The sequence below is a fragment of the Motacilla alba genome, chromosome 20 (assembly GCF_015832195.1).
Source record: "Motacilla alba alba isolate MOTALB_02 chromosome 20, Motacilla_alba_V1.0_pri, whole genome shotgun sequence".
In the NCBI taxonomy this organism is placed as follows: domain Eukaryota; kingdom Metazoa; phylum Chordata; class Aves; order Passeriformes; family Motacillidae; genus Motacilla; species Motacilla alba.
In genome coordinates, this window is record NC_052035.1 from 10,911,691 (window position 1) to 10,935,932 (window position 24,242).

General features: G+C 46.1%; 1 protein-coding gene across 2 annotated transcripts in view; it reads right to left on the reverse strand.

The window, feature by feature from the left end:
* Nucleotides 1-463: 463 nt before the first annotated feature.
* CDH4 (cadherin 4) overlaps nt 464-24,242 on the reverse strand; it is a 419,557-nt gene continuing 395,778 nt past the window's right edge. For both annotated transcript variants that reach the window (XM_038159241.1, XM_038159242.1), the window contains 7 exons: nt 22,143-22,396; nt 18,931-19,073; nt 14,774-15,007; nt 13,482-13,715; nt 9,323-9,462; nt 7,275-7,439; nt 464-5,899 (listed from right to left, as the gene is read on the reverse strand). In XM_038159241.1, the coding sequence (XP_038015169.1) occupies nt 5,693-5,899; nt 7,275-7,439; nt 9,323-9,462; nt 13,482-13,715; nt 14,774-15,007; nt 18,931-19,073; nt 22,143-22,396 (1,377 nt within the window). In that variant the 3' untranslated portion in view covers nt 464-5,692. The remainder of the gene's footprint in view (nt 5,900-7,274; nt 7,440-9,322; nt 9,463-13,481; nt 13,716-14,773; nt 15,008-18,930; nt 19,074-22,142; nt 22,397-24,242) is intronic.

The window sequence follows — 24,242 nt, forward strand, 5'->3', positions numbered from 1 at the left end:
GGCAGGTGGAGGGGCTGGCTGCCCTGATGCAGCAGCCAGGGGTGACCAACGTGTCAGCAGCAAGTAAAGACCCCTGAATGTGCTGGAATTGGGCTAAAGCACAAAGATCTGGGGCTGCAGGAGTGAAATCACCACCCAATGATTTTCACCAACAGCTCAGTCGCAGAAATGGATGTCCTCTTTTGGAGGAACCTGCACCACCTCAGCCATAATCCAAACAACAACATGGCCCAGAGGGGAGCCACACTCCTGCCTTTAATGGATGCAAATTTCTGCAGGAGGACCCAAGATCTCCAAAAACCCCACTGATGTCTGTGCACCTGGACCCACACCTGCAGCCAGCCCACCCCTTGCTGGCTCACTGTGAGTATAAGAGCCACAAACAGTGACTGAGCTGGGGTGGACATTTGGGGAAAGAAAATGAAACAAACAAACAAAATAATGATAATAATAAAGCAAGTGAGACTATTCAAAAGGGGGACTTTATTTTTATTACACTGGAGCCAGGCGTCAGTGCGCCAGTTCAGCTTTGATACACAATAAATCAGCAAACCTGTCACTCAGTTTGGAAACCAAGATTGCAGTGGCACTAAAAACACATTGAAAACATTTACTTTCTTCCCTTTTTTTTTTTTCCTCTTTTGATTTTGGTACAAAAATGGTACAAACAACAATACAAAATATTTGTGCTGTTGGCGGTTACAAAAAAAAGGTTTTTGAACTTGGTTAACGGACGCAAACTTTTGCTTTTGCTTCAGCGTGAGTACAGCAGAACAGCAGAAGTCTTCCTTGAGAACAACCACAGTCATGCGGGCTGCTACACAGCCTCTCCATCAGAAAGGAAACATGCAAAATCCTCATTAAAATGAAAATTAAAAAAAAAAGAGTGCTCCAATTATACATCTACTTCTTGTTGTTGTTGTTTTTTCCCCTATTACATTTGTATCTTCAAGCACTAACTACATTATGTACACTGTGTGTGAACAGTTGTATGTGGGGTTGGTGTGGACTGGAAAGAACTTTTATTTTCCCCACGAAACCGAGTTAATTTGCGTGGGAGACACCTACGTTGTCTGGCTGCTGATTTAAACACTTGCATTCAGCATGACACAGCATTTCCCCCCCCCCCCCCAGTATTTTTTTTTCACACTTAAAATGAAGAGCTCCAAAAGACATCACAAATAAAAGTTCTGTATTTTACCTTTAATATGGGTTTTTTTTAGATTAAACAAAGTTGCAATCTTGGCATATTGTGTGGTACAGACGCTGCACTGACCATTACTGCTCTTCAATGCCTGAGTGTCCACCCTGTGAAGCAGTTACAGCCACCTCTGAAACCCCACTTCTGAAGGCTGGATTTGGACCTGACTTTCCATAAAAACCCAGGGGAGCAAACTCCCCATCACCATCGTGCAACTGCCAATGGCATTGCCTGGTCCAACAAAATAGGGGGGAAAATGGAAAAGAAAACAGAAACCCAGAAGCGAAACGATGACTAGAACATGGGACACCTAGAACAGACTTGCCTATTTACTGTCATTAATGACCTGCTGAATCTCCTCCTTGCCTTGCAAAGCATTTCTGTGACTGATGCTGCTCCCAGTTTTAGGCTCCGTGATGAACAGACCACCAGGGCTGTGGGCCATGCTCTGCCAGGGGTGGCTGTGGGCACAGCAGTGACACTGGAGCTGCACATCCCTGCCTTGGGGACGTGCAATCCTCATCCTTAGGCGGTAGGGAGGCCACCACGTGTCCTGGGAACTCTCTGTCCCCACCCCTTAGACAGCAGGGACAGCTGTGCTGGTGTCCCCTGGCAGTGCTATGGGGTAACAGGGTGGGACAGTGGTGTTTTAGGGACAGGATACCCTCCACCTGCCTGAAAGCAAGTCCTTCCCCACTGCCTAGAAGGGCACAAAGAGTGGGGATCACTTTAAATAGTTTAATGTTTTAGTTTAGATTAGTCAGGGAACAGGGACTCTGGTGTCAATGCATTAACCCCTCCTGAGGCCTCTCAGAATAAACAGCAACTGCAGGCTCAGCCAAAGGGCTCTTTGCCTCACCACAGCTCCTTGTAAGTCACCATCACCTCCAGCTGCAGCTGGTTGTCACCGTGCCACATCCATGAGGACCAGAGGGGGCCAGAGTGATGGCAAAGTCACCTTGTCAGTGGGACCCCATGGATTAATGTAAATTTTCTTAGCTGGGTTACAAACCACCAGTTTAGCAAGCAAAAAGGTTTGTAAAAAGTGTTCTGTTTTCATTGCTGGATGTGCCCCTCGCTTACCTTCCACCAGTCCACTGTGAGAAAAGTGGCCTGAGGCTGCTGCTGCTTGTGGAGCTGTAAATCTCAGAGAAGGAGTATATAGGGAGGAGAAAGGGGAAGAGGAAAAGAAGGAAAAGGTCCTGCAGAGGGAGGCTGAACAGAACTAGGTCAAAACACAATAATCTGGTTGCTTTGATTTATAGGCTCATGGTATTGGAATGGCTGGATTGCAAATGCTGCAGAAAAAAAGATCTGCTGATTTAAAAAAAAAAAGTTGCCAATGGAAACAGGTTGGTTTATTTTTAATCACTCGAAGTTTTGTTTGACTTAGGTTGCATAAATTCTTGAAAACCTGAAATGTTTAGACAAGCTGAAGTCAGACAACATCCCCTTCATGGCTAAGTGGCTCCTTTCACTGCTGGGGAGAGTGTGCACTGCTGCTGGCCTGGAGCTGCCATCCCACATCCCTGGCAGCCCTTCCCTACCTGAAATCCCTCAGCCCAGCCAAAGCCGCAGCAGATGTTAAGCACCAAGCGCTCTGGAGCAGGGACTGAGCTGCTCTCCCAGGCAAGCAGTGCCAGGTGGATGGCAAGGCACAGCTCACGGCAGAGACCTGGCTTTGCAGGATCCACACGAGCATTCCAGGAGCTGCACGGAGCCGGCAGGCAGAGGCACAACCCAAAGGATGGAGAACCATCGGCACCACCCGGCCCTCGAGCTGAGTCCTCCTCCCGTGTTGGTGACGAGGCCACGGCGACAGACACCAGCAGCAAGACACACCAAGTGCATTTTTATTATTCACTGTGCCCGTGCCCAGGCAGCTTCTGCAGAAGTGCAAAGCCCTGGTGGTGAAATATTCCAGCCCGTGGCTTTTCCAAAAGAAACAGGGAAGAATCAAGAGTGCCATTGGTAAGGAAGAGAGGCTGCAGGGCCATGCAGCCTCTGTGCCAGGGAACAGGGGGCTGTGAGGTTTGCCAAGAGTGGTTGAGAGGAGGGGGACGGCACACAGCAGAAGCAAACCAAGACTTCCATGGTGGTCACACAAGATGACTTGAGTTCACAACGATGGAATGGGAATCTGGAAGAGTGTCAGGTGCTGCCAGCCCATGCCTGTGGTGTGACATCCTCACCTTGTTGCTGCCATTAGCGCCGTCCCTCTCCTCTGAGGTCCTCACTATTGCCTCCTGGTCTCCTCAAGAACCTTGGGTAAGAGTGAGTTGGCTCTCTGAGCCGTGAAAGACAAACTGACCCATTGACTGACCGACCAAGACAAAAAGAAAGGTCTCACCCTTGGTAGTTAATAACATCCTGGTAACACTGAAGTCCCCTCGGGCAGACTTTTACCATATTCCACTTCATACAAGACACATTTCAAATGCTCATTAATTTACAGAAATTGCATTTTATAGAAAATATGATACAATGAAATATAAAATGCACTAGGAGCATTTCAAAAATCTATAGAGACGATCTTGCAGCCCAGTTTACCCTCTGAAAGGCGCCCACTCATCACCCCAAGCTCTCGTCCTCTCATTCTCGCTCTCATGTGCACGCGCTCGCTCCCCCCGCCTCCCCCCCTTAACTCTTAGCATTCAACTTGAGAATCAATAGAGATATCAAAAAAAGCATGATTATCCCCTGGATAATCACCTTCCAATACTGTGCACATTCTTGGATTTAAAGGAAAATATATCTAAGCACTTTTACAAGTTTTAGCGAACCCACTGCAAAATCGTCTGCAGAATATAAAACACAGGTAATCCAAGATTTCATAGCACATTAATTAAGTGGCTCATAATCCATTAAATGTGGTTTATATTACACATCCATGCAGTCTAAATCATTTTACAAACATTAGACATAAACCCACTAGTCCAAATCAGTAAAGGAAAAATGTAATAAAAAAAGCTAATAACTATTTGTTATTGGTTAAACTGACCCTACATATAAACTAGGTAGTTTGCTACCATTTATAATACTGATCTTGAATTATGCCTGGATGCTGCGAAACCTCTTGCTTACTTGGCAATGCTTGAGCATATTAACCACGAGATACTTAACAGGCCCTCGTTGCACTTCTTCTCCAAAAAAACACATTTACTACAGATAGCAGCGCCTACCCATCGAATAGAAAGGACACACATTAGCTGAGTTACACCATGTTGTTGAGCTTTGGCTACTAGTGCTCCGAGGCATTAATGTGGTACTAGACTAACTCCATACTTAGGGATGGGAAAAGTGTGGGTAACCTGTCCCTGTCCTTGGCGCTGCCTCGGCCGCGAGCGGCGCCGCCGCACAAACCCTGCCTCAGCCCAGCAGAGCAGCACCAGTGCTGGGCATCCTCAGGGATGGGGGACACCACCACCACCACCACCACCACCACCACCTCCACCTCACCCCGCCGGCGTGTCCGTCGCTCACGAGGTCGTGGGAGCCAAAACACGGCGATAGCAGAAAAACAAACAGATGGGCCTTTGGTCATGTCACCATTTACTTCGTAGGGTTTAGGCAAGGGCTGTCGGAGATTTCTGTTGCAATAACCAAAGGCTTTATCAATGCTATAGTTCTATGCAGCTACATTGAGTGTGACCAGGGGCCAGCAGAGCCCTCTGGTCAGTATTTTGCATCTGATAACACTGAATTATATACAACATGATGACTAGTTCACCACCTGCTGAGGCTTAAAGATGGCTGTTAAGATTTTGACTCAAAACATCTCCCCCCCTCCCCGCCCCCCCATCTTCTTCCACCCCAGAATGAGTCACCCCCTTAAAAAAAACCCAACGAAACAAAACAGAACAAAAAAAGGCAAAAAAGAAACAATCTCCACAGTTCCTTTTTGTTAACTCCTTCCCAGCTAGAACTGGCTTAGGGTCACAGGGAGTGCTGCCCAGGATGGTTGTATGTTTGTTTTCATCACTCCTGAGATTGAAGGGAATCTGACACATGCACCAAAAGGCACTTTCAAATATATATATATATATATATATTTTAAAAACAGTGCTTCTGTTCTAAGAAATTCAAGTTAAGACAGAGTGCCTTTCACTCTCTTTAGTCATAAAGCAGGTAAACGAGCAATATCCCAGCTGACATTAAAAAAAACAAACAAAAAAAAAACCCAAAAAGAAACCTGCAGCAGAGACAAGTGTTCATGCGAGACAGCTCAATATTCTAGAAAAAAAAAATACAACAGAAAAAAAGAAAAAAAAAAGAAACCTCCTATATCACCACTAAAAATAACAATACAGTCAGCAGGGGATATTAATTAAAAAAGCTGCCACATCTGTACAGTTCTTGCTCCTGCATCAGCTCTTCGTTAACGTCGTCTGTGGGTTTGTTGGTTTTTTTTCATTTGTTTGCTGTATTTTTTTTTCCTCCTTTTTTTTTTAAATTTTTTTTTTTTTTTTTTTGTAATAAGATGAGGTCAGTTTAATCTTCCTCTCCTCCCCCGTACATGTCTGCCAGTTTCTTGAACCGGGGCCCCCAGTCGTTCAGGTAGTCGTAGTCCTGGTCCCCGGAGCTGGAGGAGTTGAGGGAGCTGACGGAGCCGGCGGTGGAGCCGCTGCCTTCGTAGTCAAAGACGAGCAGGGAGTCGTAGGGGGGGGCTGTGGGGTCGTTGTCTGCTGCACGCAGGCCCTGGGGGGGTGAACACAAAATGTTAATGCCCACCACGGGGTTTGGGGTGGGCTGGGGGGATGTTTGGGATCCCAGCAGCGAAGCTAAAAGGGAAAAATGAATGTCCTGGGGCTTCCCGGATGCACCTCCAGGTAGAGACCTCTCAGCTGCCCCCAGCAGAAAACCCAATAACTCCCAGTGTCCCTAAAATGAGTCATTATTTCCAATTGTTTATTTCCAATGATCCATTTCTGGATCTGGAAAGCTTTCTGTCCTGCCAGCGTGCCCTTGCTGGGGTTGCCTGTTGAGACTTCCAGCTTAGCCAATGAAACAAAAACCAGCACCCTTCCTCCCCCACCTATATTTTAATTCTGGTGATTCTCATTCCTTTAGGAAAACAAAATAAAAAAAAAATAAAAATCACTCCTGGCAAAATTCTGCAATTAGGACAGACGTGAGGTGTGGAATCCTGGGCAGAGGGCTGGGGAGCATTGCTGCCCCTGTGCAGCGTGGGCAGCAGCGTAGGCAGGCCATGGAAATGGCCTCGGGATATGGAGAAAAAGAATTGCTTTGCTGCAGAGCCCAGCGTCAGGAAAAGCCAGGTGGAATAGCCCTGCAATAAAGCAAATGTTCCACACTCCCACCTTCAGAAGCACTGGCCTCAGCGTGGGGAGATGGAACTGGTTTCAGCAGCAGGGGCGTGTGTGAGGAGAGCGAGTCTTCCCAAGCTCGGATGTGTGTAAATGTGAGTGAAGGATGGGCAAAGGGACAAAGGAAGAAGGGATTTTAATGATGAAAATGAGAAAAGCACAGCAGGAAATGCACGTAATAATAGAATTAAATGGCTGTAACATTTATTTTTCTGGCTTAGGAAACGGATGGTGTGCTTTGTCTCGGAGGAAATAATGCATTGATTGGTTTGTAACCACTCAATCACTCAAAACTAAAAATGAGATAAGAAATACCAAATGGATAGATATTTGTACAGGCAGATAAAGGAGCAGTAATCTAACATAAAATAAAGAAACTCTCTCTGATCTGAGTCTCTCTGTGCTGCAAACTCTTTGAGGCTTTACACCAAACAGAGCTTACGAGGAAGGCACAGACTGCTGAAATAATTACAAGTCCAGGAGCCACAAATGGCTCATTTTGCCTGGGTTCTGAAAAGCATGGTGTTTGTGACACCCACAAGACAGAAATCTTGGGCTTTCTGCTGGTTCAGTGCCTTCATTAGGCCAAGCCCTGCATCCTTTGCTCATACCAATCCTTTCCCTGGCTGGCATCAGATTTCTGCCCTGAGCAGTAGCACTGCTTGTCCCGTGCAGTCAGGAAAACCTGACTTCAGCTGGCTGCTCAAGCTTTGAAGATGTGACACAGGACCCCCTACAGAACATACCTCATTAATAAAATCACCAATATCCCCTGGATGTGGGATTACTGGTCTTATGGGATACTGTGGTTCAGCACCAATAGGTCTTTCATCCACCCTTCTGACTCCAGGTGTCTTGTTCAGCACATGATCCATGGTCTCTGGCTGCTGGAGCTGGCTTAAATCGTAATCCTGTGACAAATGGGAAGGCACAGTGTGAAACCCGGAGCTTTTCGTTCAGATCACCGACTCACTCCATGTGCAAACAAGTCAAGGGCTCTAATTCTGTTTCAGCTGAAGTTTGATGGCAAATCTTATCCCTGGGTATGCAGCACTTCCATCTGAATTACAGATGGACCTGACCTCTGAGGAGCTCATAAAATTGACCTCTTAAGAGTGTATTTTATATGTTAAATTAATTATTTAAATACTTCTGAATATTTCATACAGTATCTAAATATTTGGGATAAAACCCTGACTTTTGTTTGTGCATGCATAGGTGTACACATAACTTTTTTTGACAAAATACACAATATAATGTAGAGACACAGAGTAAGTAGACATATTATTGCAATTACATTTCTACAGAAGTAAAAACATTAAAATGTGTATTGCATTTATGCATGTAGACCTTTCAAAGTAATTACGTTCTTTTTGCTTGTGAAAAATCCCAACAGAATAGGTTTCTATCACAAAATGAGAACCAGGTAATATTTCATTAAAAATGTATTCATGTAGGTAATGGTGTTTTGCTGCTTATCCTTTGCTGTTATTTTTAACGAATCCTTCCTAAAATATTTAAGCCTACTGTGTAGTTGCCTGAAACCAGATACTTCAGCTACTTGGAATGCTTAGAACAGTGCTTTGTTCTACCAGGAAAACGATCCTTGTGCTCAGATGGGGATGATTGAATCTCCAGGAGCAATATTTATAAATAACTCGACAGCCACAGGAAAAAAAAAAAAAGAAATGTTAATTGCAAGGATTTTTCTGTGGAATAAGAACTTTTTAAGGTTTGGGTAAACTTCTGCCTCAGAGTTTTCCATGGCAGCTCTCACCGGGTTCGCCACCAGGACCTCCCTGGCAGGATGTGCTGCAGTGGTTTTGGGGGATCCCTAAGCACTGACCTGGAACCATGCAGTCCAATTCAACAAGCAAAAATAAAGCCATCACACAACGTACAATCACATAATCTGCATGAACATAATACTTGAGAGTGTCCTGGGCTTTTACTTGTGTTTGATAGGAGTAAAAACCAGTGACTTCAACATGAGTGACCCAACTTTGCTATTTTGCCTGAGGAACTGGACAGGTAGCAGTGGAAAAGCACATCCTAGGAGTGCAGGCCAAGGACGTTTTCATGCAATATCAGCACTGGTGTCTGGAGGAAGAGCCACTGGAGGAAAGCTGACGTGTTCAGGCAGCCTGTGGCTCAGGGCTCTGTCACCCAGCACAGCTTTGCCACCGCGCGCTGCGTGGTGAAAGAGAAAATCCCCAAATCTCTTTAGACATTTCTCACAAACCATGTCCAGAAATTAAAAGAAATTAAAGGCACATTAGAGATGATTAAGTAAATGCAGGGAAAGCCCACAGAAGATCAAGGCTCAAGCAAGCCAAGGCAAGAGACTGCAGACGCAGGGCTGGGCAGGGCAGTAGCTACTGGCTCGTTTTATTAAGATCTCTGGTAAAATATACAATTTTAATGACTTAAGTAACAGAAATATGGTTTGAACATGAGTGTCAATGGAGTGATTCCTTCCTTCCTTCTCCAGGAAGGTGCCCAGAGGGTAGAAAAATCCCTGTGGCACTGGCCTCCTGGCATGGTCCTGCTTGCACAGGAGGGTGTCCCAATAATATCCTGAATGTCCTGGACCTGCTGTCCCTCCACCACACCCAGGAAGCCAATAAAGTTGCCTAGTCATAAATAAAAGAACACAACCCTTTGCATGTATTTTACTAAAAATAATATGGTTTCTGCCTTTTTTGAGAGTACAGATTGCACAGCAGCTCCTTGGCCACAACTCAGTGTATTTTATAAGCATGTACATGTATTTTATACGTATTTTATTTCTCACCTGATCCTCCTCTCCACCTCCCTCCTCGTCGTACTTGAGGATGTTGTCCCTGACGTCGTCCTCGGGGTCGATGAGCAGCTGCTTGGTGTGCCGCTCCTTCTCCCGGCGCTTCATCCACACCACGAAGAGCAGGACCATGGCTGCAACGGGGAGGAAGCTGGGTGAGCTGGGGCCTCCTGCAGGACTAGGCCAGGCTGAGGGTGTCCTAACTCCTCACCTACCCCTGCCCACTGCAGAGAACCTCGCTGGCTGCTGGCAGGAGGGATAAAATGTGAACCTATTGCATGGTCTAGTTTTTAAGGGAGAGATCAGTGAGAGCTGTAAATACTGTGACAGATTCCCACTACAAACATTTCTTTAAGATCCATCACCGATGCTGATTGAGCTGATATTAATCAGGAGTAAAACACACAATCAAAGGAGGAGAAACCAGAAAGTGTGAAAACTGCAGCTTTCTGAAAATATTTGATCTGAATCCTGAGTTTTCAGGATTAGATTTCCACCTTTTTACTCAGGGACATAAAGATGGAGGGAAGAGAGCTGTAGAGAAGGGAACAGGTGCAGATACCCAACATTTGTGCACAAGGGGCTGTTCCAGCACTGTGACACAGGTTCAGCCCATTCAGGTCATGAGCCCTGACTGTGACAGTCTCTGCTGTTTTCTGCAGTTGGCCAGACAAGACTGATCTGGGGAGGATGCACAACACTGAGTCCTGTAATCCAATTTGGCCTCCCTCATATTCTTCTTTGGTCCATGAGGGAGGCTCTTTAGACTTCTGAGATCAGATTAGTCAGGACATTAGCACATGCACTTGGCCATCGACTTGGAAAGCAAATCTCAGATCATCTGAAATCCTTTCAGAGAGCAGGGCTAGCTTTGCAGAACGAGGGAGAGCAAATCTGGTAGCACACAGCCAAGCTCCTCAGGCATCGGCATTTGCATGCCAGGCTTGGCTAATCCCTCTCAGCACAATAACAGCAAGAGATGAGCAGTTCTTGAATCATGAGAAATTCTTCCCTTCTTAAACAACTCTACCCACAGGGAACACTGGCTCACTGCTCCACAACCTCACCCTTCAAAGGGACACCCATGTCCCAGGGGCTGGCTGTGTGCTCCCTGTGAATTACTGCATACAAGATTATCTGGGAACTCAAGTCTCCACTAACATAAGGCAGGCAGATCTCGTCTTCTTCAAGAACGTGTTAATACGTTCGTTTTCATTCTTGTACTCAGTAGCTGCAAATAATGCCCTGAAGAATGAAAGTTCAGCCTGGGCAGCTGCTGCAGTCACACCTTCCACTGCCTGCTCTCCCCTCCATTCTCCATGCAAGCCCCACACTGAGCTGCAGTGGTGGCAATTTGCAGAAGAGAGCAAAGGATGGACGGTGGAGGTGGGAACAAGCATCCCAGGTTCATTTCACCTGGGTCAGCCCTCAACTGGAGGAGGTGGTTAGGAGGAACCAAATCCTTCCTCCCAGCACCAAAGTGTCTATACCCAATGGGAATTCAGTGAAGTGAGCAAAGAGGACGGGACAGCTAATTACTGCCGTTGTGTGCCAACTGGCACATCCCTGCCTGCCAGCTAACAGAATTGTTTTCAGATAGTTCAGCATTTCTTTAATGCTTATCCCAGATCTATGCAAGAAAGAAAAAAAGAAAAGGAAGGAAAATGTAACTCTCATCTGTAATATAAAATCTCAGCTATTTAGCAGACTATTGAAGTCATTTTTTCATTGTTCCTTTTCAAGTCTCTCACAACAAGATACCTGACTGGTCCACAAAGACAATATTATAATGGTTACTGGGGTTTATCTTTTTATTTCCTTTTTTTTTTTTTTTATTTAATGATACTTTTTCATGCACTTGTGGAAAAAATGGTGCCATTAATGCCTTTACAGCTTCCTTGGAAAAAAAAAAACCACCTTCAAAGTGTCAATGGTGGATGTAGTGCACTCTCCTTCCTTTTATTCACTCTGCAGAATGGGAAGTGCTATTACTGCTGTTAGAACCATTTTTGCTCTGCATGTAGTTTTCCTTGAAATCTATTGTCTTCACCCTTCACAATTTTTTACTGCGTTGCTCTTCTAAATGTGTTATTTGTGCAGCTAATACATCAGGTAGCAAGAAAAAACCCCTTTGAGCAAAGGTAGAGGCATAAACTTCCTTCACAGGAGCAATCTTGGATCTGTCCCCTTGTTTCTTCTTCCATTTAAAGTCATCCAACTTTGACCTGCTGACTCCAAAATGGACAAACAGCACAAGAAAATCCCTCTTCTGCCTTTTTCTAGGCTATTGTTTAGAGGTCATGATATGAAACAGATAGAAAGGCGGCAAAACACTGGAAGGATGTAACTGTAAAACTGTTCATTGCAAATTACATGTTTCATCACTGATACAGTGCTTTGCAGCTCTCCAAGATAAAAAAAAAAGTCAATTAGAATTACAATGAATGTAAAAATAAGCTTTTGTAATAAAACCCATAATTTAAAATGGGGTAATGTATCTGAAAATGGAAAGAGGAATCTCTTAAATCAAATGTCCTTCAGCTGAAGTTAATTTCAGTCAATAGGATTTTCAACCGTTTTAAATTGTATTTTAGCACTGGATTTATACCAGAGCAGCAAAAAGAAGACCTGTGTTTAATCACCTCTGTGGGTCCCATGCAAACTTTGAGCCCAGGGGCAGCAGCAAACCTGCACAGCAAAAGGAGGTGAGGCTGATGAACACCTTCATCTTCATCGGGGCGTGCGACTGCAGTGCCCAACAACCACCCTGGCTGAAGGGAGCAGCCAAAACTGGGAATGGGGGGCAGGAATTGGGCACTGTGGCTGGGCACAGGGATGTTCCATCAGCTCAGCTGGGCTGGGAGAGGAGCAGGGTCTGCTCAAACACCCAGCTCCTTCCTCACTCGGCATGCTGATCCAGCCGATCAATTGCACACCAACACATTCCCAGCCCCAGCCCTGGATGTGGATGGAAGTCCAGGGGTGACCCATTTTCCTAATGTACCATGTCATGTCCCCATGAGGTGACACTTGGAGCATACGTCGCTCTGTCTGCTCTCTGTTAAAACACACTGGGGGTAAATATTAAATGTGATTTAGCACCATAACTCCCATTAGCTTTAATGAGAGTCCCATGGATTCATCCTGTGTTTCTTGATTAATATTTACCTCATTGTTCATTTCAGTGCTTGTTTTTATCTATTCCTACTGTGCCAACTCCTGCTTGAAGTTATAATGATATAATTTTTATTTTTTAAGTGTGCGCACACATGGTTATTGGTAATGCTCATGGAAGCCTGGGACTAACAGCACTCCTGGGCAAAATGGGAGAGTTTTGCCTTGAGGAAAGGGATAACCAGTCTTTCTCTGTGATGTAACCGCCGTCCTCTATAATTTCTGACAAACTGGGAATCCTTCCTCTAAAAACACTCATAAACCCCCCAATCCGAGGTAATTTTAAAAGCAATGGGAATAACTACCATTCTTCTTTACCTTGGAACAACCAGAAAAACACAGTTATGCACTGGCTCTGCAAGGACTAGCCAGACTCTCATAACCAGCCTATCAGGTATTGGGAACCAGTATATCCACAGCCAGCCAGACATGAGAGCTGTGGGAGAATCTGACAGAGAAATTTGGAAGGAGCCTTCAACCTTTTCCTGCAAAATGCGGACGATCCTATCACACTCACTACTTACAAGTTGTTGTCAGGTGTAATAATGTTTGCAAACCTACTGGAAGTCTTAGAAAGACAGGTCTGACACAGGCAGAGCTCATTTTGCTGATGCTGCAGTGAAGGAGGTCTGAATGCAGATGTGTGAACCACCTCCACAGCCCAAGCTCAGGGACCTGCCCTCTGCATGGAGCTTGAAAAATACAAGCTATAGGAAAGAACAACAGGGAAACATGAAGGAGGGTAGATTTAGAGCAGATTTTGGGAAGAAATTCTTTACTGTGTGGCACAGGCTGTCCAGAGAAGCTGAGGCAGTCCCATCCCTGAAGTGTCCACGGCCAGGTTGGACGGGGCTTGGAGCAACCTGGGAGAGTGGAGGGTGTTCCTGCCTGTGACAGGAGGGTTGGAACAAGATGAACTTTAAGGTCCCTTCCAACCCACAGCAGTCTGTGGTTTTAGGCCAGGCCCTGTGGTACTCACTCAGCAAGATGATGATGCAGATCAGGATGGCAATGATGGCCCCCGTGCCCAGCCCCGCGGCAGCCACGGCCCCAATGGTGGTGCAGTCGCCGTTCTCGTCACACGGGCACACCTTCACCTTGATGACAGAGGTGTTGTACAAGGGGGGGTTTCCTGAGTCTGTCACGATGATGGGCACATCGTACACTCCTGCTTCCAGGTACATGATCCGCAAACTGAGCTGGGCATAGTCCCCTGGAGACCAAGACAGACAGACAGACAGATGACAGGCACTGGTAGAGCCTTGCAGCCACACTTGTGCAGGCTTCTCTGCTAGAGCCCTCTTCTGAGCCCTGCAGAAGAGGTAAAGCAACAACACGCCTGGGCAGGACAGCTTCAGACCTCTGCCCCAACAGTCTGGCCAACAAGCAGCCTGTGCTTTGCCAAGTACTGTGTGCACTCACTGCTGCCCTCCACTACCTGCCTGGCATTTGCAAATCCACTTGCATGTGTTCAAAATGGCATCAAACACAAATAGGCACACATCAATAATGCTTCCTGAGGCTGGGCTGCCCCTGGCCTTTTGTGCAGGTTCTGTACTCACTCACGCTTACCCCTGAGGATTTTGGGAACTCAGTGATGACAGGCACAGCCAGGTAATCCCGTTGTGACTGAGCCCTGAGCTGTGAGGGCATGAGCTGCTGCCCCTGGTCTAGCACCCTCTGCCAGACCTCAGCGAGAGGGACCAGCATTGAAGCCAAAACCAGCCCACAACTCCATGATATTTTCCATCCTCTGCTGAAACTGCCAATAAGCAGAGCAATTAGAGCCATTTGTGGTTGCACGCTGCAATATAAAAATCCTTCACATACTGGTAATCTTCACACTTACCTAGCCCTCCTGGTTCCATGGTAAATTAAAAGGCTGCCTTTATGCAATTATGGTCAGAGAAATGAACATTGATCCTGATTGTGGCTTATGACAATTACACTGGAGGAACATAAGGAAGACTGATAATAGCTTTTTTCCCCTTGGCCATTATGGATGATTTATACTCTGTTCACTACTGATAACTGTTCATAATTATGAACTGCATTAAAAAAAGCCAAGTGCCAAGGCTCTTAGAGTTATGCTGCAGGTCTGATACAAATCATTTCTGATTAACTATCTTGTCTATAATGTCAGCCGTAATGTGCTCTAAAAAATAAAAATCGGATTAAAAAAAGTGGGAAAGTTTTGAAGTTGGAAGCCACACGTGGGGCTCATTAGAGAACCGGAGCCCAAACGTGCTCAGGATTGCCTGCCCCATTTACCATTGAGCCGTGTGATGGTCCAGTTCTTCCTCACTGCAGATGGCACACTTGGCAGCTCAAAGACGAAGGGCCCCACGTTTGGATCGATGTCAGCGTCCGCGGCCGTGATGTTGATGACATTGAGGTTTGGCTTCTCGCAGATCTGCGCCTCCTTTGGCAGCAGCTCCGGAGCGTTGTCGTTGATGTCGATCAGGTAGATCTGCAGAGTGCCGGTGCCGCTGGCAGGGGGAATTCCTGCACGGGAAACACGGACCTGTGAGCACCACCCGGGGAGCAGAGGGATTGGCAACACTACGGACCAGCCCCCTCTCTGCCTTCCAGGTCCAATAAACCAGGATTTTCACCTTCCCTCCCTGGACCTTATTAGGGACATACTGCACTTTCATGGTCCCTTGCTTTACGCGGTACAAAACTTCCCCAGGCCTCCTAATGTTGCTGTTTTTCACTCCTGCAGAACAGGAGGTTGAGTTCTGCAGATCTGTAGCCTGCAGCAATGCCCCTAGTCAAACTAAAACTGCAAGCAGGTGATGCCAAGCTGCTCCTGCAAATCTTGGTAATGGCTGTTTTGAAGAAGAAAAACCATTAGAAAGAGAGCTGACAAGAGAAAGAAGAGGGCTTGGAGGGGAGAAAAATCTACATATTGTAACCCATTGGTCAGCATTTACTGTAGCACTTGCTGGCCAGTTTTCAGCTTTGCAGACCATTACTCTGCTTCAAAGAAAGCCCAACTCCTCAGCACATGCCACATCCAGCCCCAGCTTTAGTGGTGAGAGGTCCCTGCTGGAAGCCCACAATGTGAGCCATCACCAGACGTGCTGGGTGATGCCACTAACCCCCAGCAGCAGTGTTAGGTCTCAATACACAATTTCCCATCCTCTCCACATCTGTCCCAACCAGCAGGGACGTCACAGCACAGCAGTCCTGGTCGTCCACCCCTTCTTGATGGAGAGCAACATTTGTCAGACTAATGACTACTCAAACAAAGTAGTATCTGCCCTGGCAGGAGAGAACAGCCTTCCCAGAAATGGCACAGTGTTTTTCATTTTTCTCCCCCCACATTCATCTGGCAGCTCTGTGTTGGCCTGCCCTCTGCCTGCATGTCTTCAGCAATTCTTTTTAAAGTTTGTATTTTCAGTCCTGGCCCTTTCTCTCACTGCTAGATACAAAGCTACACAAACCACTTCACCATCAGGCTTCTGCTTCCACAGGCCATCCTTCCCACATTCCTTTCTCCATGTCTCAAGGGAGCCTCAAAAATTCCGAAGGAGGTCTGGAAATCCTTTTTTCATTGTTCCCACATAAGCTCTTCAATCACGAATTCTCATCCTTTCATCTTGTAAGCATGGGGTAGGTCTCCCTCTAAAACAAGGTCTTTTGATCAGCCTTGAAAGCTTCTGGAGAGGCAGACAGCCCACCAGGATACTGGGACTGGACATGAAAACTGACTTTTGGGACCAAGCAAAGTGATTTTACTGCTTTCACATTACCCAGAGTATCTTCTGGGATAAAAGCACTGTAACCTCTGAGACAGACTGAACACAAACCGTCAGTCCTGAGAGGCACTAACTGGCACGTGGCTGAAATAACCTGCAATTGCTGCACATAGAAATGCACTTTTGTTGGGCCATTGAGTACTGTTGGGATCTGAGTCCTGGTATTTTTGTTTCTTTGTGTTCCTGAGTGCAGTTCAGGGGTAGCTTTAGGAGAAATGAAAAGTAAACAAATTTTTAATGGCCACATCCTACAAACTATGGAACATTTCACATTATTTCAGCTGTCTTATATGGAGAGAGCAAGGACATAGAGCAGGTACTGATGTGCAATGAAGGATCCTTGGACTTTATCCTCAGGAGATGAGGACTAAAATATCACCATTGACTCCAGGAGAGAAGCTGGTCTGATCCCTGAAATTAAGATTGAAATACTAATGACAAAAGGAAGAAGACAATACAACTTCTGCATCTACATTTAACTGTTGAATTCTCCATCATTGCCTGTTTCACAGGGCCAGTGTCTGCATTCCCACAGCAAGGTATAAGCCAAGGATTTAATGCTCAGCTCTTTTGCTCAGCAGAAGCCTGCTGGAATATGACACATTCAAGTCCTCAGCTTCCCTGGGAGATTGGCTGAAATTGGCTGAGAGGTTCTAACGCTGCCAGGCTCCACTCTTGTGTAGACACAGTGGGACTCTCTCCAAGGGACTCTCTCCTCAGAAATCAGGTTAAAACCATGCTGTTGATTAGGATTCTCTTTTTGCCCTCCTTACATTGCAGCCAAGACATTTCTTAAAGACAATATCTCTGCACTGGAGCCCAGGGAGAGAAAGAGAGCATGTCCAAGGAGTATTGGCTAAACTTCTTTATCATGTACTGAGAACAGCAAAAAGAACTTCAAGGAGAGAAGATGCTGCTGCTTCTGCAAGAAAGAGACAAAAATCCCCAGCAAAACCCTTGACCCAAAGCTTTCTTTGATGCTGGAGAACCTGGAACTTGGGAGCAATGTGGTAAGAGTCTATTAGCCTAGATGAAACTTTAGCTGTTATCCTAAGCACTCTAGACAGAATTTTAAATAAGGTGTTGCTTTATGTGCATTTTAATGGCTGCAATATACCAGTGATAGATTAATTTTTCAGACTAAAGAGATTTATCTAGGCCCTCACTTTCCGAGCTGCTGAATGATGGATGTGGAGGTGCTGATGCGCTGCAGCATCAGCGCCACAGCCAGGGAAAGGGGTTAACTCCACATCACATTGCACCAAGTGCCTGGAATTTGCAAGGTCAGATGGTGAGGATTAGGTTGATAGGTTCAAACTCTACCCCTGCATCTGTGAACAGCCTTGGCCTACTCATTTGTCCTGTTTTGCCCTGCAGCTTTTGCAGATGAACACCACTAGATCATTTGAGAATATTTTGAATTTCCCTGTTCTGGTTGCCTTCATGGAGGGGAAGCTCAGGACGGGGCTGTGGGGTGAGTCCTACCACTCATGGCACAAAGAAGGGACAAAATGCACTTCTTGGTACAGCTCCTCCGCACTGAAACTCTTCCATGAGTTTCCCTCACCCCTGTGGCCTGGGAGGCAATGATTGAAGTGATGCATGGAACCCCAGAGGGAGGAAGTTTTCATTAGCCCTGCAAACATCACCAAATCTGCTCATAATCACCATGGCACCTCCAGCCTGAGGGATCACACAAACAATGCCTTGAAAGCACCTGCAGAGCATGAGCAATATATTGAGGTGCTCACAGCCAAGCCTAGACTGAATTGTGCTGCTGAAGGAGGGCTCTGGTTTGAGTGCTCAGCACCCCACAGCAGGACATGAGGGTGGGTGAGGGGGAGGAAGGCCTTCTCCTTGTCCTGGGAAACTCCTGAACCTTTTCCAGATGGAGGAACTGAGGAATGAAATACCAGCATGCCCACATTTGGGTGTGGTTAGCAAAATTTGTCAGCTCCTCCTAACCAGGATTAGGAAGAGAAAAGCAGAGCAGCAGTACTGGGCTGCCTGCCCTTGAGTGAGGCCAGCACAGCTCTCAGTGCTGACTGGACCAAAAGCACTGAGTGATTTTCAATGAGAAGAGCAAAAAGAACTTCTTCAGGAGACCTGACTGGCCTGAGTGGCTTTGGTAATAAGCACAGCAGCACCCAGATGATCTGATGATGGCTGCACATTGCAGGCAGGCAGTGGCCAGAAAGAGCCCAGCTCCAGTGATGGACACACCTTTTACGAAAGCTACCACGGTTCAACAGATGGGCTTATTTTTAATACCCTCCTGCCATCCCATAAAATTATTTCTGGTTCCCTGATGGAAGGCTTCCTGAATGCTCTGATCAGTGCCTTTGGGAGGATTACCAGGACCGGTGTGCTCGGCAGCCCCTGGAGAGCACATCCCTCTGACACTTTTTTAAGTTCAGGCTACACCGCCACACTGAACTCCCCAAATCAATTTTCCATTTGTCCTCCCTTTCCCTTAATAACACTCCCCGTATACTGTGCACATTTAATTTACTCCAGCAATTTCCCGTCCCACTTTCACATTTTTGACCGTAAAAACCTGGGAAAAAGATAACTTATACTGACAACTCTGTCAGGGCATCATTTCTCTTAATGCATCACATTAGAGTCTTATTGAAGCATGAACAATGTGAAGCCTGGGCTCACCGTTGTCAGCCGCCAAGAATGTGGCCTCGTAGACATTATTCTTAATGTAGTCTGACTCTCGATCAAGGACAGCAGCAGTAGTGATCTGACCATTTGTGGCATTAATGTTCAGCCAGTTTGCAGGATCTGACAGCTTAGAGTATCTACAGAGAAAGGAAATAAATACATGGCAGTCTTTTCACTGACATATCCTTAATATTGCTTGAAATACGTTTTTTTTCTGGACTCCTGACCTGTGATTCAAAGGACCTTTGGATAACTGGTTTTGTTGACAAACACAATGCTAATTGAGTATCCGGTTTTTGACCTTTACAATTATTCAATTTTTCAATTACTTTAGTTTTAAAGGTTCTTCTTTCCACTAAGTGCCACTTACATGACAGTTTCCTGCTGCTAGGAGAGGGCATTTCCTGAGGTCTCTGCAGCTGAGCAGAAATGGGGTCTGCAAAGACCATTGCATTCATATGCCTGAATTTGAGGATGAATTCCTGCTTTCTCCTGCTCCTGACCCTGCCCTTCTGAAAACAGGCTTTTAAAGTCAAAGATATTCCCGTTTTCTGCCCACCACTAATCAACAACAGTTTGGGAATACCATACTGTCACAGTTACCTCCCAACTACTCAGTCAACTCACAGTTGTCTGTTCATGTCCCATGAAACCAGCTGAGAATGTGGGTTTTTTGGGCAAACTTTTCCTGTGCTCTCCAGATCAGTGTGTTTAGTTCATCCTCCTTACCTGCTTGTTTTCTTGCTTTGCTGCCTCCCAGTTTTGTACTGTTTGAAATGAGATGGACCATAACTATCCAACTGGAAGCTAATAAATGGCCAGACTATAAATTACTGAAATAAGCAAACAGAAGCTGAGCTTATTTCATGGCTAACTCAGACCTGCTGATAGTTTTATATAATTTGTCATTAGATATGCAGGTGAGAGCATTACTGGCTTCTGGTGAATATCCCTTTCCAGAATTGGGCTGTTTGAAGCAGAAACTCAAAGGGAAACTTGAGCTGAGTCAATCCATGTGAAGAGAAAAGCAACACGCAGCTGCACAAACTCCTGCCAAAGGAAAGAATTACATTTCATGGAGCTAGACTCTTTGGGATGTTTTCATTTCAGTATCACTGCTGTGAGGCTCCTGCCCTTTCTCTGCTAAATGACCAGGGATCCAGTTTCAAAGCTGGCTTTGTGAATGTGTCTGTGGCTAATGAGGATAACCTGAGGTGTGACACTGCCCATGCCAAGCTGTGCATTACTGGAGATGCTCCTGCTTCCTCATATTCTATTTGTAAAAACTCTATTTCATCAAAGACTATTTAGAGACTGAAATTTCTATGCAAGGCTCTAGCAGCTGGATCAGCTCTGCAAAGTGCTTATCATGGATCTGTAGGTTTAGCCTTTTAGGTATCTTTTTTTCCTAACTCACCAGTGCCAACTGTGAAGTAAAAAATAAAAGATCTTTCTTACATCTCACAAAGACAGGACCCCAAAACCACCCCACTGCTTCCTGCAAGCCTGGGCATTGCCTGTCTTGATGCAAAGGGAGAGAGATTGTACTGGGGTTTGGAAACGAGGTGCTGTGGATGCACAAAATGCATGTCCTGGAAGCCCTAGAAAGAAACAACCCAAGTAACTGGCTGCTCATGCTCACAGGAAACCTTAGCAGACCCTACACGTGCCCTGTGCAATGACAGGAACAGCAGGCGCTCGTTTGGATTACAGATCACCCCCCTCCAGGTTGGAGGGAGTACTCAATCACAAATGAGCTGTTCTCTCCTCTGAATACCAGCCTTGGTACAGACATCAGGGAAATAAAGACCCTTCAAAGGCCAATATTTCAAAAAGAACATAAGAAAAATGGGCTTATTAGTTAGGATGGTCTCTTTCCTCCAAAGTCACAATGCCTGTCTAAAGACAACAAGATGAGGCAGTGAATAAACTACCATTTTCTAGACCTGACAGCTTTGTGCCAGGTGAAATATTTCAAACTCTTCCTGACACAAAATGTCACAACTGATGCAAGTTTAAGTGGCCTCAGCCATGGTCATGTTGTATACTCAGGTTTTGCCAAAAATACCACAGCTCTTACAGACTGGGAGCAAAAAAGAAAACAATTTCTGTGGATGTAAAAGTATCCAGGAGCAGGAAATGCATTTCCTATCTGCACAGACGGAGCTGTAATAGTTGTGAAAGTGTCACAAGGACTCATTCTCACCTACACTTTTCTGCCAATTATTTCCTGCTGGGAAGGTGTGTGAGCCGGGGTCCTGGACCCTGGATTCAGTCCCTGCTCTGCCCAGGTGGGACAAAACAGAGTGAGTGACACCCTCCTGGTCACAGAACGAATTAAAAGTGATCTCAAACTGCTTGGATAGAACCTGACTTTTACAAGGTTAAAATTTTGCCAGCTGAATCCTATTCATAGGGAAAGCAGCTAAGGGAGGTTATGTTAGGCAGCTGCTCTGAAGAGAAAGGGAGGTTTAGAACAAATTGCACCTACTGGGAGCAGGCAAGGGGAGCACCGGTGAGATACAGACCAAGTGCCAACGGCCTGTGAATGGGTGTTTGACTGCTCAGGCAACACTGAACAATTTGACACTTCAAAAACCTGCCCAGCAGCTGTTTGTAACCCCACCAGCCTTGTTCTGAACTAGCCGACAGCTCCTCTTGCACTGTGCTTTTAAGCAAGGTTGAACCTAAATGCTCTGGAAGCAACACAAGGCATGATTAAAAATTCCCTTTGAAAACCCAGGCCTAGCCCTTTCTATGCCTCAGTTTCCCCCCTTAAAACAGAAATAACAAAGATACCTTTTTCTAAACCTCTGTGTTTATGAAGTGCATGAACCACACAGGTCAGGTGAGGCAGAGCCAAAGACTGGGTATGAAGCAGCCCTGACCTCTGTAACAACGCAGAAATCTGCTTCACTTGAAGGTGTGATCTGCCCCACAGCAAGCCAGTAACACAGGATCCAACCCAGCTGCTCAGAGCCTGCCTTACCTGCAGCAGGGGGGCCGTGAGTTCACAGACCTGCAGGACACTGTGCAAGCGCTCGACTGCAGGCGCCACTCCTGCCAAGATCTCCTTCACATCCCACCAGCCAGTTTGGAAATCAGCTTTCAGCTGCTTGGCTCCCCAGACTTGTGCAGCTGAACCCCCCAGCTGCAGGGGAGCCCCCAGGCTGCCTGGTGTCCCACCTCACTGCCTGGTGTCCCACCTTACTGCCTGCTGCATGAAGCGATCGGGATCCACCGCCGAAAACGTGGTCAGCACCGTCCCCGTGGGCACCCCTTCCTCCAGCCTGATCAGCTTGTGGTTGGTTGGGAAATACGGTGCTTCGTTGACATCTGTGACTGAAATGGTGACTCCTGCTGTCGACTGGAAGGACATCTGGATGCCACTGGCCAGGGGAGCTTGGTTTGATACCATCACTGTCAGCATGAAAGCTCTGTTCATCTCGTAATCGACTGCCTAAAACAAACAAACAAGCAAGTAGAGAGCCAAGCAGAGAATAAATTCTACCTTCTGGCTGGAGCTGCAAGACTAGAAGGCAGATGATATCAAAGTCATTGCCTGATCTTGTTTCCTCCTGAGCTCTGATCTTTTGAAGGTGTAAATCCAGAGCAACTTAAATCCGCTGGAGGATTTGGCCTTCCAGTTTTTGGAGGGTCAAGTAGTTAAAAAAATTCCACGCAGGAAAAACTGCAAACAGCAGGGAGCATCTGCCTTGTATTTTGTTCCAATGCTAAGTGGTTTGCCAAAGACAACTTGCCTGTGAGAGCTGAGCATCAAATGAACAAACCCACCCAGGGCTGCTGTGATGCAACAGGTGGGGCCTGTTCAGAGGGTTGGGACGGGCACTTAGCAATGCTATTGGCACTGAAACTGCTGACTGTGGAACCAGGACAGTCTCTGCGGACTCATGAGCCTGAAGGGCTCTTTATTTTCTCTCTTAAATGAGTTTATAAGCCAAGCTGGAGCTGCCAGGAACAATCCCTGGTCAGGTTAAGCAGGTGGTCTTTCCAGTGGGACCTCTCATCCTCCTGCAAGGCACCTCGTGGTCTCTGGAGGTTGCCTACAGCTCTTACAGCTGGGTTTTGCTGCTGGGAGGCCACAGATCTCTTCTCAACACACACATGAAGACAATGTGTCTGTCCCAGGAGCCAGACAGAGTGAAAAGCCTTTGCTGGCACGACTGACTGAGCTCAGTATAATAATAATTTCTAAACCATCCCACTAATTATTATGAGGGAAGTCGCTAATCATCTGCCAGGGAGGCTGGAGTTATGCAGGATCACACCTCTGCTTGTTAAAAACTGCTTGGCCGTGATTTACAAATTTAGAAGCATATCCATCCTCCCTAATACCTTCTCCAGTGCTGAGTCTGCAAAGCACTCACTCAGGGTGTAAAACGCCACAGCTACACCGACTTGGACAGGGATTTACAGCAGCAGGAGCTGCCTGCCATGTCCTGTTTAAAACCCAGTATTGTCAGGAGGGAAATCAAATCATAGGAGCCTACACGAGAGAAACAAATTTCAGGGGCAAAAGGTAAAACAGCACAATCTCTACTCGATTGAAGTGCAAATGTTCCCGATGCTAAATGGCTTCCTGACAGGCAGGGCCAACATTTAATAAATAAAAGGAAGCATAAAGATTCCCAGTACACCCACCCGTGCTGACTCACGGACTTGTGCTGCATTCAAAACCAATGCATGGTAAAAGTTCCCATTTAAACACTATTCAAGGCCTTGAAACAATTTGACTAATGCATTTCCTCCATTTCTTTTCACACCCCCTCTAATTTATATTCCCACAGTTTTTGGTTTTTTTGTTTTTTGGTTTTTTTTTTTTTTCTTTTTTTTTCATGCTGCTCTGTTTGCTAGGCTGTCCACAGCCTCCCTGCAGCTCCCTCCCCGGAGGGGCTCAGAGGCAGCTGGGGGCTGAGCAGCTCCATGGGGGAATGATGTGGGCAACTCCCTGCTGCTGATGCTCAGGACACACTGACCACACACAGCTCTCCTAGGATGCGGCCTGATGTAAAGCAGTGAGGTTTTTTCCCTCAGAAAAATGTAAAAATGTAGGGCTGCTCTCTGAGCTTCTTTCTTGTGCTACAGAAAAATCATGCAAGGAGCAGAGCTGGACCAGGATCAGGCACCCCAAAGGGTGTCTAGGAGGCATCAGTGGCACCAAACAGTGTCCACCACACTTCAGTCTGCAAGACAGAGCTGATCTGCTCATCTCTTCTGTGTCCACTGAGTCCTATTTCACACAGTTAAAAAAAAAAAAAAAAAAAAAAAAAGAAGAAGGTAAAATC